General features: G+C 42.0%; 1 protein-coding gene across 2 annotated transcripts; it reads right to left on the bottom strand.

The window, feature by feature from the left end:
- Positions 1-766: 766 nt before the first annotated feature.
- ttpal (tocopherol (alpha) transfer protein-like) lies at positions 767-12,394 on the bottom strand. 2 transcript variants are annotated; one of them, XM_061845850.1, is made up of 6 exons: positions 12,263-12,394; positions 11,771-11,969; positions 9,063-9,306; positions 6,762-6,955; positions 5,500-5,610; positions 767-3,417 (listed from the first exon to the last, which is right to left on the bottom strand). In XM_061845850.1, exons 2-6 carry the CDS (start codon positions 11,960-11,962, stop codon positions 3,136-3,138), a joined length of 1,023 nt encoding a protein of 340 aa, XP_061701834.1. In that variant the 5' UTR covers positions 11,963-11,969; positions 12,263-12,394; the 3' UTR covers positions 767-3,135. The 2 variants fall into 2 exon arrangements, with proteins under 2 accessions (XP_061701834.1, XP_061701827.1); XM_061845843.1 differs by having other exon boundaries at positions 768-3,417; positions 12,077-12,367.
- Positions 12,395-14,758: the final 2,364 nt, after the last annotated feature.

Below are 14,758 nucleotides of genomic sequence, written 5' to 3' on the forward strand. Positions count from 1 at the left end.
TTTTTTTTTTTTTCCAAAATACGCATCGTTCTCAAATGAGTCCAATGCGTATTTAAAAAAAGAAAATAAACTGCTGGGATAGGCTTCAGCCCCTGGACACGGAAGAGTGTTGAAGCCACACATTAACCTACGAAAACCTCCGTGTGACCGACGGCTTATTTTCTTTTTGTTACATACGGATTGGACTCATTTGAGAACAATCCATATTATTTAATAAAAAAAAAAAGAACAAAAAGTGTCGGGGAGAGGTTTACCAAAGTTTAACCTGTGGCCACAGCACGCTTCCGTGTACGTTGGAGACGGCTCCCTGTCGTTTTTTTTTTTTTTTTTTTTAAACGCATCGCCAATTTGGCATTACAAATACTTGGTAATTTGAGATTGCGAAGAATAATTCCTACCTGAAATGAAGCGATCGCTACACAGTCGTGTGTGTATTTTGGTCGGGCGCCATCCATCACGTTTAATTGCCGAAATCCGTCGACCTTTTCGGCTCTTTTCAGCTGGCATTCCATAGAATGACCTCTTTGAATAATATCTGTCTCGTCTGTCGTGACAACCAAGAGCGCAACAAGTCTCGGGTATTGTGAAGATTCTGCTCCGGTTCGATGTCCCCCCCGCACTGTCGAGCAGCCCTTTTTGACCTGCAATATGGCGCCGTGAAAATGGTGACGTCACGTGCACGAGCTCTACAAGTAGTGGCAAACAAAAACAGTTTGTGCGACTCATCTTTACAACACGAGTACACTTGTACTTAAAAAAAAAAAAAAAAAAAATACACAGGCTTGATTTGAATTTGACTTTAGTGCTCTATTCTGCTACGCAATACATTTAACGGCAACAAACATGCACAAAATATCAAAAAATTGCGAGGAAAGCAGATGCAGCATTACGGCACCGTTCCGCACGCGACGGCGGCACATTTGGCAAAGTCAGAACGAAATGTCAAGTTTCTGCCGCGTTTTGACTTGCGCGATCGCGTCACGGCTTTGCGACGGGAAACAAACAGCCCGTAAAAGACATACGGGTAAAAAAATGGCGCAAAGATGAAAAAAAAAAAAATGTAATCCGGTATTACAGAAGTAATCCTCTGTGAAGATTTGAGGCAACAGAAAAGTATCACAACAAAGGCCCGGGAACAGCGTGCGTGTTTGTGTGAAGAGTTACATCTTTCGAAAACACACGACTGTCCATCCCCTTTATGAGAATAAATATGAATACAGCTTTGGTTCGTAGTACGCTACTATCGCTTTAAGGCAACACAAGCGATATTCATATTTGATACCAGAATCACCCAAAATGACTTCTTTCACTACTTGGAAATACTTGGGTAAATATTTAAATCTTTCTACTTTTTACGTTTAACATAACACATTGACACGGTGAACTTCCGGTGAGCACATCAGCCTCAGACCGGGGGTTCAAATCCCGGCCTCGTCTGTGTGGAGTTTGCAAGCCCCCCCCCCCCCCCCCGTCCCTTTTGTGGGTTTTCTCCGGTTTCCAAAAACATTCACGACAGGTCAATTAAAAAGTCCAAATTGGCCGTAGGTGCAATTACGGGTGTGAATTGTTGTTCATCTCAAACACTGATCTTAAAAAAAAAAAATGAAAAAAAAAAAAATTGGCCACCAAAACTGAAGTCGCCATCCGCCATCTTGATCCTCCCAAAACAACCATGGCGACCTGTGCAGCGCTAATCGCCAGTTTCGTGGCTGTGAGAAAATATTCCACAGGTAAGTTAGAAAGATTTATTTTGACACTTTTAAAGTTTTTTTTTTTTCTTTTTCAGATAAGTTTCATTCACTTGGACAAAGTTTTGTTCCCGGTTGTTGTTGTTCACTTTCTGCTTCACCTTTATAGGCCGACGGTTTTTCACGAAAAAGCCATGTCAATATTTTCCCAAACTTCATCAGTGGATAAGCAAAAAAAAAAAAAAAAAACACATTTTCTGTGAAATTTTTGATGAATTTCATCATACAGAACTTTGCAAATTGAATTTGACTTTCAAATGCGAGGAAACAAGTTGAAATTTTGTCTCTGAAATGTGACGCCGCAGAGACAACAAATGAACGATGCGGCTAGCATCTATTTTCCCATTGGGAGTGATTATTTCCAAAAATATAGAAAACTGGTTGACTTAAAAATTAACGTTATCATGACAAAAATTGCTTAGTTTTTTTGCTATGTTATGATGATAGTGCTTCACGGTGTATTTTGGGAAAAGTTAACGCGTCACATAAATCGGGCACTAGGTAATATGCAAGCTTTCTTGCTAGTCACGGTGTCTTTCCTTTGCACTTCACCTTTTTTTTGGCTTAAAACATCAAATTAAAAAATCCTTCATTTCACCAGAAGTGAAAAAAATGTCAACCTCACACGACCAGTCTTAATTCTGTAAAATTTTGAGGAAAACCCCCGCCATAATCCAACCTGTCAACCGTGTCCTCCACACGCTTTGGGAGTACCAAGATGGCGGCCAACTGGCTTCAACCAATCGACAAACCGCTCGATGTGTATGTACGGAAGCATATTTCTGCCACACCCCCAAAAAAAAAAAAAAAAAGGTTGCATTTCACATAATTATGTGCAATTTATCACATAATTATGTGAAACTTGACCTTTTTTTGGGGGGGGTGTGACAGTAATACGCTTCTATCCAGTCTATTTTTTTTTTTTAGATCAGTGATCTCAACTCAGGAAATATCCCACTTCTTTCTTCTGCGCCCCTTGTGAGGATAAGCGATACAGTAACTGGAATACACTGACTTACCCAACTTTTTTTTTTTAACAGGAGCTTTATGGGAGGGTGAGACTTAAGACAGACTGAACTTTTTTTTTTTTTTTTTTAAATCCCTACACAAAGTCAAGCAATTTGTGGGGAAAAAAAAAGTTTGTGACGCAACCAATTACGGCACATCACTAATGCGTTTTTTTTTTGTTGTTGTTTTTTGCCATGCTCGGCATCACAAGCCGCCCGCAGCTGGTGACTGACTGACTTGACCCGAGCGCCAACTGCACAACGCCGACCGTTCGACTCCAAATAGTGCTTATGTCGCCATGTCAGATGGGATAGAATCCAGCATAAAACTGTAATATCAGTCATTCTAATGCCGGTCCTAACAGGGAAAGTCCAGTTTTTCAGTAACACGAGTAAAGTTGCGAGCGCACCCCCCTGAAGGCGTCGTCGTCGTGTCCGTGGTCGGCTTCGTTGCCCCTGAACGGCATGCACTCGGGCGGCAGGGCGCCCTCTAGCGGATCTGGCTGGCAGAACTCCACTATGAAGTCTTCCTCGGAGTCCAGCAGCAATCTGGACCAGGCGCGCGTGTCCAGTTGCACGGCCGTGCCGCCGTACTCCTCCGGCAGGACGGAGCGCGGAATGTTCCTGTGCAAGGAGCGCAGGTCCGAACTGTGGAGCGTATACTGGACGAGGAACAAAAACAAAATGGCAGCGATTAATTACTAACAATGGCAGTGTTGCCTTGAGATACGAATAAAACTGCAACACAAATAAAAATAAGTATTGCTCTATTGTGTTACATGTGTTCTTCCGCTGTTTGCGTTCAAATATCTGCTGCTTAAAGGCTTATAAGACGGCGACATCCCTGCTAGCTTCGTTAGCCCACCTATGGCATTTTGTTAGCATTAAGCTTGCAGACTTTCATATGTTATGTAGTTTGATGAAATGGAAATGTTTTTCAAATTTCTTTAGATGCTGCTTGATCTTACAGTAAACTTCAGCCGGGCTGGGCACTAAATGACTTGAAGCAATCGCGCTCGGCCTCTTTTCTGAAGAACTGCTCGGTACGTGTCAAACTGCACATCGCAGTCAGGGAGGGAGGAATAAATATGACGGTTCTTCTAAGTTCTCACTTTCTTGGGCGCCACGGTGACAAAATAAGCACACTCGTGAGTCAGTTTTCCTTTTAAGATAAAGTTCTCCACACCCCGCAAAAAAAAAAAAAAAAAAAAACTACACACACACACACAAAAAAAACAACTTTTAAGTAGATGAACAAATACACTATTGCAAATCACTTCTGGACCAATAAAGACACAATCAATAATTTTCTTTGGTACACTTACACAACTCTCACAGCACAGCGGTTGGGAATGACAGAAATAATGAATACAAATAATCATTCAGTTAGAATTTTATGGCTGCGACACGTTCAAAAAAGATGCAACAGTGTCATGTTTACCACTGTGTTCAACACTTTTTTTTTTTTTTTTTTAACAACATTCAAAGTTTGGTACCGAGTACACAAACTGCTAGGTGGAATTCTTCTAGTTTGATGTACAGCTTCGGCTATTCAACAGTCCAGCACCTCCATTGTTGTAGTACTTTACATTTCATAATGCGCCAAAAACATTTTCACTGGGAGACAGGTAGGCCTGTCTAGTACCTGCTCTATTTTCCTACTCTTTCGTAACACGTGAAAAATGTGCTTTGGCCTGTGTCTTTCTTACTGAAATAAGCAGGGACGTTCAATAAAAAAGACGTTGCTTGGATGGCAGCGCGTGTTTCTCCAAAACCCATATGTACCTTTCAACATTAACGGTGCCTTCAAACATGTGCAAGCTACCCATGCCAGTGGCACTAATACACCCCCATAACATGACCGATGCTGGCTTTTGAATTGCATCCATAATATTCCGGATGGTCCTCTTTGGCCTGGAGGACTCAATGTCCACAATTTCCAAAATCAATTTGAAATGTGGACACAGATCTGACCACAGAAAACCTTTCCAATTTGCATCAGTCCATCTTAGATGAGTTCGGGCCCGTAGAAGCCGGCAGCGTTTCTGGGCGTTGCTGATAAATGGCTTTTGCTTTGCATAGTAGAGTTTTAAGTGGCACTTTGGGATGTAGCGTCAAACTGCATTTGTTGAAATGTCTTTTTTTGTGAAGTGTTCCTGAGCCCATGTGATGATATCCTTTACACACAGATGCTGGTTTTTGTTGCAGTGCTGCCTGAAGGATTGAGGGTCGCAGGGATTTAATAATGGTTTTTGGCCCAGGGGATTCCCCCTGATTCTCTGAAGCCTTTGGATGAAATTATGGACCGGAGATGATGAAATCGTACGTTGAGGAACATTCTCCTTCAACGGAGTATTTTCTCACGCACTTGTTCACAAAGAGGTGAACATCCTCCCATTGTTGCTCATGAGCAATTCAGGGAAGCTCCCCTTTTTATATCCGGTCATGCCACCCACCTGTCCCCAATCAGCCTGCTCACCTGTGGGACCAAACCAAACAAACGGGTTTTCGATGAACACCCAACTTTCTCCGTTTTTTGGGATCACGTTTAAGCCATAAAATTCAAAGTTGATGATTATTTGCTCAAAGCAATAGTTTATCAATTCGAAAATCGTCTTATTTTTGCGGTGGATTCAATGAAATACGTTGAACATGATTTGCAAATCATTGTATTCTGCTTTTATTTAACAATGCCACAACTCCATTTTTTCCATTCCTAAAAATGATTCAAAGGCAATAGTTACCCTCTGCGCCATCTTCTCCTTCAGGAAAGGTTTAATGACAGCAAAGATGCCTTTGAAAATCCTCGGCTCATTGATTATGTTCACGGCCTTGATTCTGATGGGGAAGCCATCCTGTAAATGACAAAAAAAAAAAAAAAAACCAACCCCAGTTCAGTTGCATTTGTGATTATGTTCAGAAATTCACTCCAAGCGCGCCCTCTTCGCTCCGGAACGCTCAGAAACTCAAGAGCAACGTTGACAGTGTGCCGTTGTGTCCTACAGGAGGCGAAGGGGCTGGAGTGTCCGGCGGGACCAAATGTTTACAGGAAGAACTTGCATGTTGCACTCCGAAATCTCTGCCAATGGCCAACAGGGTTCTTGATGAATTCAGAGAAAATTCAGTGCGCTCTGCCTCCCGGAACGCAATTTCCAAACGCACCCAACGTGCAAAACACAAAGCCCAAATTGCTGTCGCAAAAAGGTAAACAACGACTTGAATTCTTATTTTCCTTTCCGCTTGAAATTAATACGTCGCCTTCAAAATGTGTTTGAAGGTGACGTATTAATCAACAAAAATCACACGCCAGTCGAGTAAAAGGGCACATTTTTGAGGAATATTAGAAAGGAACAAAAACTGCGCAAAAATAACGCCGTTCAATCAGCTTCTTGATACGCCACAGCACTGACGTGAATGTATTGTCCCAATAAAAGAGAAGAAGTGCTCAATACCGCCGTTTTAGACAGATCTGTCAACAATATTTGAGACAAATAGTACCTTTTGTCAATATACTATATCAGTCACTGTGGTTTGACGGGCGCATATGCGCCATCGCACTCGCAAATCCGCACGGTCGAGCACGAAAAATCACGTGCGTAAAATTTGTTACGAATAGAAATACATGGATATTGAAAGACGTTGCTTATTTTGTGTTGTCTTGACCAATGGTCCATCCAAGCTGCGCAGCTGTGCAATTGCGCACTTGTCGCACGCTCGCAGCGCACCTGAAAACCGATCCAGCGCAGTGAACCACAGCCTGATGTCGATTTTTTTTTTTTTATTAACACGGAACCACACGGTTCACTAACAACGAGCTGTTGCTCAGCCTACTTCGACTTCCTAGTTTACCTGAAACCGCCCCCCTCCACTCTTAAAGGGGTACACTCATAAATACAAACGGAACACACACCCGCAACTTTACGTCTGCGGGCATGACTGGCGGACCACACCCATACATTTTTCAAATGCAAGTGACCGCTATATACTGTCCATATATAGCTGTTACCTGAAGAATGCTGACAACCTTTTTGGCGAGGAAAGGGCCCGGATTGGACGCCTGTGACATGCCAACGCCGGTGTAGTCAGCCAGGATCACGATCCCGTTCACTTGCGTCTCCTCCGGTTGGATCAGCTTCTCCAGCGTCAGGTACATGGCCCTCACATTGTCGACAAACGGGTAATCGTTTGCTTTCCATTTTCCTGTACAATGAGACAGATTAGGTAGGGACGATGACTTGAACAAAAGTAGCATGTGCGGGAGTTAATTTCCAAGTGAATTCTAAATTGGGAAAGATTTAAAAACTGATATCCAAATACAGGATTTTGCAGGCATTACCATTAATTATCAAGCTTGATTGGTTATTCTATGATGGTCACTTTAGCACAAGCTTGGTTAAAAGTACTGTGATTGCCTGGCGACCAGTTCAGGGCGTACCTGACCTCTCGTCCAAAGATAGCTGGGATAGACCCCAGCATATCCGTGACCCTAGTGAGGATAAACGGAACGGGAGATGAATGAATGATTAAAACTACCAGATTTTATGCACAGTTCAGATTTTTATCCTGCAATGAAAATGTTTTTTCTGCGAATTTAGTCTAGATGATCAGATCCTGGGTAATCCTTTCAGTTGTTATCCATCCAGCCATTCATTTTCTTTTGCCGCTTATCCTCACGAGGGTCACGGGGAGTGCTGGACCCTATCCCAGTTGTCAACGGGCAGGAGGTGGGCGGGGTACACCCCGAACTGGTCGCCAGCCAATCGCAGGGCACATGGAGAAAACAGCCGCACTCACGATCACACCTAGGGGCAATTTAGAGTGGCCGATTCATGTTGCATGTTTTTGGGATGCGGGAGGAAAACGGAGTGCTTGGAGAGGAATTCGGAATTGAAAAAAATAACCCACAATTTTTAAAGTGTGAAAATAAAAATAGCACCATGGGAAACAATGCTTCAATTTGTACAGATTTGATTTAAAAAACAGTTCATGAACGGTAAAGATGAAGATGATGCTCATGGGTTGCAAAAATTACCGACCGACCTACAACTTATTTTCTTCTTGTAGGTGCACTGTTGAAAAATGACGTTGCAACTCTAGAACGCCTCTGTCGGTCATTTCAGTGGTTCAAAAACCTGAATTTCACAGGCCTACCGGTGAAAAACGTACTTGACGAATATACGCGTCAGTGGCACTGAACTGCGGGATTCCAGTTGATGAACATAAATGCTACACAGCAGTGAACAAGTTATATTGGAAGGAGTTTAAAATTGTATTTGCATCATTAAATGAATTCTAAATTTAAGACTTTACGATAAATATAGCCTTTTTATATAACTTTCTTGGGAAGTAGCGTCAACTACCCATAGCGCTTTGCTATTCACAGCAGGGATTGGTCAGAGTTGCTCACGACTAGATGTTCCGCAATTTCCGGCCTATAAGCCGCAACTTTTTTTCCCACACACTTTCAACTCTCCGGCTTGCGCGGTTTTCCTAACAGCCGCAAGGGGGTAGTCGTGCAGAAAAGGTAAAAGTGAGACCGGTGGAATATATGTGCCGAGGAAGTGACTTTTACCGGTACCCCCCTCCCCCCCTTTTTTTTTTTTAACCAGCCCTGTTAGCTTTGTGCTAGCATGTCGCTGCTATGTTACTGCTGTGTCTCAGTGAATTTTACCAGTAGGTTTTCTTTTTTACCGGCCCTGTTAGCGCCGCGGTAGCGTTAACATGTTGCTGCTGTGTTACAAAAGCGTCTCAGTAATTTAGACATATATATATATATTTTTTTTTTAAACCTGCCCTGTTAGTGCTATGCTACCATATTTTTTTTTTTAGTCAACCATGTTGTTGCTATGTTAAGCTAAGCTAAGGTACTAAAACTTTGAAAACCCTTTCTGTGTACCGTCTTTGTAAATATCTCATGTTTCAATGTGGGCACTTGCGGCTTTTACACAGGTGCGGATTATGTACGTACCAAATGGTATTTCCTTTACAAATGTACTGGGTGAGGCTTAGAATCAGGTGCGCTCTGCAGGCCGGAAATTACCTACGATATATCTGGGTTTGAAATATTATGGGAGAACTGTAGAGATTTCAGACCCTTATTGTGTTCTTGCAATATGCAGTACTGAGGACCGTTAAAGGACTAAACAGTGAGCATTCTTTTCTTTGCGAGAGGCAACTGCGCCCTCTTCTGGCCAATGAATGCACAAGACATTAAAAACCATCCTACATCCAACAAAGAATAATGAACACATTTGTGATGATTGCTCCCGTTTAAAGTTATCAAAACAATTGAGTCGCAGATACCAACCTGGCCGGAGACAGAGGATGTACCTCCCGTTCGGGTCCGGTCGGGGCAGGACTGTGAGAAAGCCCAAGTCGAGCACGTGCTTGACCGTAGATGGCTTCAGGTCCTGAAAGACCTCGGGCCAAGCCTTACGTCCCGCGTGGTAATTGATCAAGAGCTGCAGGGCTCGGTCGTAGTCGAACTTCCTGGCCCGCAAGAAGCGCAGGAGGAAGGAGTCGTCGAGTCTGGTCCTGAGATTGGGGTGCTCCTGCGCGTTCCCGGAAGACCAAAAAAAAAAAAACACAACTTGCTAAAATGAGCGTCATGGCTCACACCATCCTTTTCTACGTCACGGGTGTCAAACTCATTTTTCTCCCGGGCCACCATGAAGCAATTTCGGAATCAGAAACCAAGGGTGACGTGTTTTTCAACTATTCATGTTTGGAAACACAAAAATCCTTGTAATACCTCAACTTGATCATTGATGAAATATGGCAATTTGAAATTTTGGTAGATATTGACAAGAATCGTGGAAACGGACCCTCGAGATTTGCCTTCGCGGGCCGCATAGAATCACGTGGCGGGCCGGATCTGGCCCCCAGGCCTTCAGTTTGACACCTGTGTTGTATATTGTCGACCACCGCTTGTAGTCATGAGCTGCGGCGTGGAAATGTGAAAATCCACACAAAAATTACTTTGTCTATGGCACTGGTGTCAAACTCAAGGCTTGGGGGGCCAGATCTGGCCCGCCGCATGATTTTATGTGGCCCTCGAAGGCACGTCGTCTGTATCAAATTCCTTTATTTAAGTTAAAAATCACGTCACGTCATATAAATGATAACATTGAGACATCACAATCATTTTTTGTGTGATAAAACGACGGTTGAAAAACCTATCACTCTCGAGATCCGATTCCAAAACGGTTTCATAAATTTCATACGTAAATATGATGGGGTGGTTAGAGATTTTTTTATGATTTCACAGTCATAATCATGGGCAAAATGTGGCCCGCGACAAAAATGAGTTTGACACCCCTGGTTTATGGATTAGAGACCCAGTCATAAACTGGTGGGATGATAAAATATCACAAAGTCAATTTATTCAAATGAGTCTCATGGCTGAAATATGTTGGACCCACAATTATTTATATGGCCCACCGTGAATTGTGAAAAGCCATACAAAAAAAGGGGTGCGCGGATTAGACTTAGAATAAAGCATTGGCCTCACAGTTCTGAGGACGCAGGTTCAATCCCGGCCCCGCGTGTGTGGAGTTTGCAAGTTCTCCCCGTGCCTGCGTGGGTTTTCTTCGGGTGGGCACTCCGGCTTCCTCCCACGTCCCAAAAACATGCAACGTTAATTGGACGCTATAAATTGACCCCTCCGTGGATATTGCGCAATCCGCGTCACTGACCAATCAGAGGCCAGAGATCTGCATAGACCACGCCCCTTTTTGCTCCCGCCATTTTCTCAGACAACATTGCATGGTCCAGTATAGCTTCTGTTGGCGTTTTATTGCGTATTTGGGTTATTTAACAAAAAATACGGTTAAGAGGTGTAGTCACGGACTTTCCAATAGTGACGACGGGTATCCCGAAAGGCGAGTCGGTGGGACTTCGATTCGTACCCTTTCCAAAACCGACGACCCTGTACGAAAGATGCCTTCGATGGATCAAACTTTGTGGAAGACCGCATCATCAACTAAATCCATCTAATGTCAACCGGAACACATATGTTTGCACCAAGGTATGCCCTATATTTGATTTTCAATACATGTCTCGTATAAATGAATTTGAAGTTCTTCGCTAGCATAACACCGCTACGTGTGAACGATTGACACACTTAATTCTTTGTTGAGCGATATTTAGCGACGATCGGACTGCACAAAGGTGTCGGTTTCTTGCCGGCTCGCGGCCGAAGCTTAACCAGACTGTGTTTGCACGAAGATATGCCCTAAATTTGATTTTCAATACACGTCTCGTATAAATGAATGAGACGTTCACCGCTAGCATAACATTGCTACGTGTGAACGATTGAATGAAATCAGAAGCATGGCGTCTCTCTCAGTTAAGAATGTATTGTAGTGTATTTGCCGTTTTTACGATTTTTTTGTCTTACGTCAGCGCACGTGGCGTGACGTCACTTCAGGAGGCGTGGTTAAGTGCCCTGTACGGAGGGGTCAATTGTCCACCTCCTGCCCCTTGACAGCTGCGATAGGCTCCAGCACTCCCCGCGACCCTGGTGAGGCTAAGCGGCTAAGAAAATGGATGGATTCTGTCACTCTGCTCCCGTGTCTTGTGGTATATTTATGGTTTAAATTATTAATATAGCTATTGTTTACATTTGCCGGGGTTTGGACTGATCGCCAACCAATCGCAGGGCTCATACGTTCATTTATCTTGATTTCCGCTTATCCTCACTACTCGGGTTGCAGGCGTGCCGGTACGACCTGAACGTTTGCACTTATATTGACACCTACGGGCAATTCCGAGTCGTCAATTAACCTCCCCTTGCAGGATTTTGGGATATGGGGGGGGGGGGGGGAACCAGAGCGCCAGGAGAAAAGGCGCGTAGGCAGGGGGGGTCATATTAGACACAGGCGGGGCCGGGATTTGAACCCCAGTCGTCCTAACTGTGAGGTAGATGAGCTAAGATGGGAGTACCTGGCGATAACCACAATGGGTCGCCACGCTTGTGGTACTTGGACAAACACGCAAAATAGAACACCAAGAAACCTTGAGTATCATGTCTCGCAGGGCTTGTACATCCCGGAGACGCCATTCGGGTTTCTCCTGGAGCTCCTCGCGCGCCTTGGCCACCAGCTCGGGGGTCAGGGTGCAGGTGTAAATGGGCGGCGGGGGTCCGGGGAACCAACCGCGCTCCGGCAGGTCGACTGGATCACACCTGAGGGCGCCAGACTCAGCCATGGACCGACTGGGCGAGTCAAGGGCGCAGCGGTGTCACACCGCCGTTCGCAAACACTCGCAGTATAAATCAATAAATAGATAAGACTATAAATACAAAAGAAAATCCATACAGACCACGAAAGAACCCGCCGTGTCCTCAAAGTCGAACGCGTCAGCGCGAGTTCTTAGCATCCCTCGTCACAAACCGCGTGGCTAATTTTTTAGCATGACGCGACAAGGCTCATATCGAACAAAACGAGCGAACTTGAAGCGGGTTTTGAATTATGATCCCCGTGGGATTCGTTGACGTGAAATACTCGCCGTTAATATCTGCCACGTTCAGCAAAAATCCGACAGAATCACAACCGAGCCGTCCGCTTGGGCTACGCAGTTAATCATTTCCGGTTAGGAAAAAAATCAAAATAAAAAAAATCACACTCTCATTGGCTATTGATGGTCACGGGATACAAACAGAGGCGACGTTCCCCCCTCGTTTCTTCACTTTTGTACATAAAACAAACAAACAAAAAAAAAATCATTATATATGTCATACACATACAAGATATACAACTATATATATGAAATAAAAATGGCCGTGAGATAAAACTGACAAGGATATAAGGACAGAAAAGCAGTAAAGAAACTACTAATCAAATTTGTCTCTGATGGAAATGTTTTTAAAAATCATGACATATTTCATACACATACAAGAAATACAACTATAAATATGAAATATAAATGGATGTGAGATAGAGATAAAACTGATTAAGATAAAAGGTCAGAAAAGCAGTAAAAAACTACTTTTCAAATTTGTCTCTGATGGAAATGTTTTTAAAAATCATGACATATTTCATACACATCCAAGAAATACGACTATAAATATGAAATAAAAATGGCTGTGAGATAGCGATAAAACTGACAAGGATAAAAGGTCAGAAAACCAGTAAAAAACTACTTTTCAAATTTGTCTCTGATGGAAATGTTTTTAAAAATCATGACATATTTCATACACATCCAAGAAATACGACTATAAATATGAAATAAAAATGGCTGTGAGATAGCGATAAAACTGACAAGGATAAAAGGACAGAAAAGCAGTAAAGAAACTAATCAAATTTGTCTCTGATGGAAATGTTTTTAAAAATCATTACATATTTCATACACATCCAAGAAATACGACTATAAATATGAAATAAAAATGGCTGTGAGATAGCGATAAAACTGATTAAAAACCGACTAAGATAAAAGGACAAAAAAGCAGTCAAGAAACTGCTACTCATCAAATTTGTCTCTGATGGAAATCTTTTTAAAAATCATTACATATTTCATACACATACAAGAAATACAACTATAAATATGAAACAAAATGGCTGTGACATAAGAGATAAAACCGATTAAGGTAAAAGGACAGAAAAGCAGTAAAAAAAACTACTTTTCAAATTTGTCTCTGATGGAAATGTTTTTAAAAATCATTACATATTTCATACACATACAAGAAATACGACTATAAATATGAAACAAAAATGGCTGTGACATAAGAGATAAAACCGATTAAGGTAAAAGGACAGAAAAGCAGTAAAAAAAAATACTACTTATCAAATTTGTCTGTGATGGAAATCTTTTTTAAAAAATCATATTTTTCATACGCGTTTGTTTCTGATGGAAATTTTTTTTTTAACAATATTCCATTGAATACATTTTATTGTCATCATCTTTAAAGAGTTGCACACAATTTGTGATTCAGATTAAAACGTCTAACAATATTACATAGAATACAATTTTTTGGGGTCATCATCTTTAAAGAGTTACACACAATTTGTAATTCCGATTAAAACGTCAATATTGGATTGATATGATATCACTCTAGATTTGTGAATATGAAATGTGCCGAGTAGACAAAGTGACTTGTTTTGCTCCATACGGCGGATTATTATAAATACTACTTGGTATCGTTTACAGTAAAACCCCATTATCCACTCAAATACGAGGGGAAAATATTTACAGTATTTAATAATTCCATTAAAACACCATGCGGAAAATACAACTAAACACGCGTGATTCTTTTGTCTACCACTAGAGGGAAACCGTGTACCTCTTGTGGTACTGCAGTAAAACCACAGGTCGACATCAATGAACCTTAGTCTTAAATTCGAAAAATCCAAACAAAAGATCAAAAATGTCACAAAACTGTACTTTCTGACATCTAAGAGAAGAGTTTTTATTTGCTCTGCCGTAGATAGATGAATAAAGATACATTATTTGTTGTGTATAAATGTTGAGCATTTACATGAAATTCGATAATTCCCACTACACACCAGAAGAGCTCTCGTGGCACACTGATTGGGATTGACTTGTTTATGTGATATGAACCACAGTACAATTAAAAAAAAAAAAAAAAAAAAATGAATGCGTACTATCCATCAATCTATTCATTTTCCTAAAACATTTGTCCTTGTCGGACGGGTGAGTTGGATCCTATCCCGCCGGCTCCCTTTGGGCAAGAGGTGAGACACCCTGGACTGGTCACCAACCAATCACACTGGAATTATGTTTATTGGGGAAATGTTTGACCCGTAAGGATTTGAATTGCATTGCTAATATATCTCTTTTCGTTTGAGCTTGTAGTAGTCATAAAGTATGTAGAACATGCCTACTCAGTCAGTCAAACATTTATGATCAATATATCTCCTCTTTAAAATTCTGGAGCGATTTTTATGGCTGTTTATCTTTGAAAGCGACATCTTATCAGTGACTGGACAGCACTGCCACGTTGCAGCGTTGTGGAAAAAAAACAACAACGTTTGCATCAGAGTATCT

Source organism: Syngnathoides biaculeatus, chromosome 2 (genome assembly GCF_019802595.1).
Source record: "Syngnathoides biaculeatus isolate LvHL_M chromosome 2, ASM1980259v1, whole genome shotgun sequence".
Lineage (NCBI taxonomy): Eukaryota > Metazoa > Chordata > Actinopteri > Syngnathiformes > Syngnathidae > Syngnathoides > Syngnathoides biaculeatus.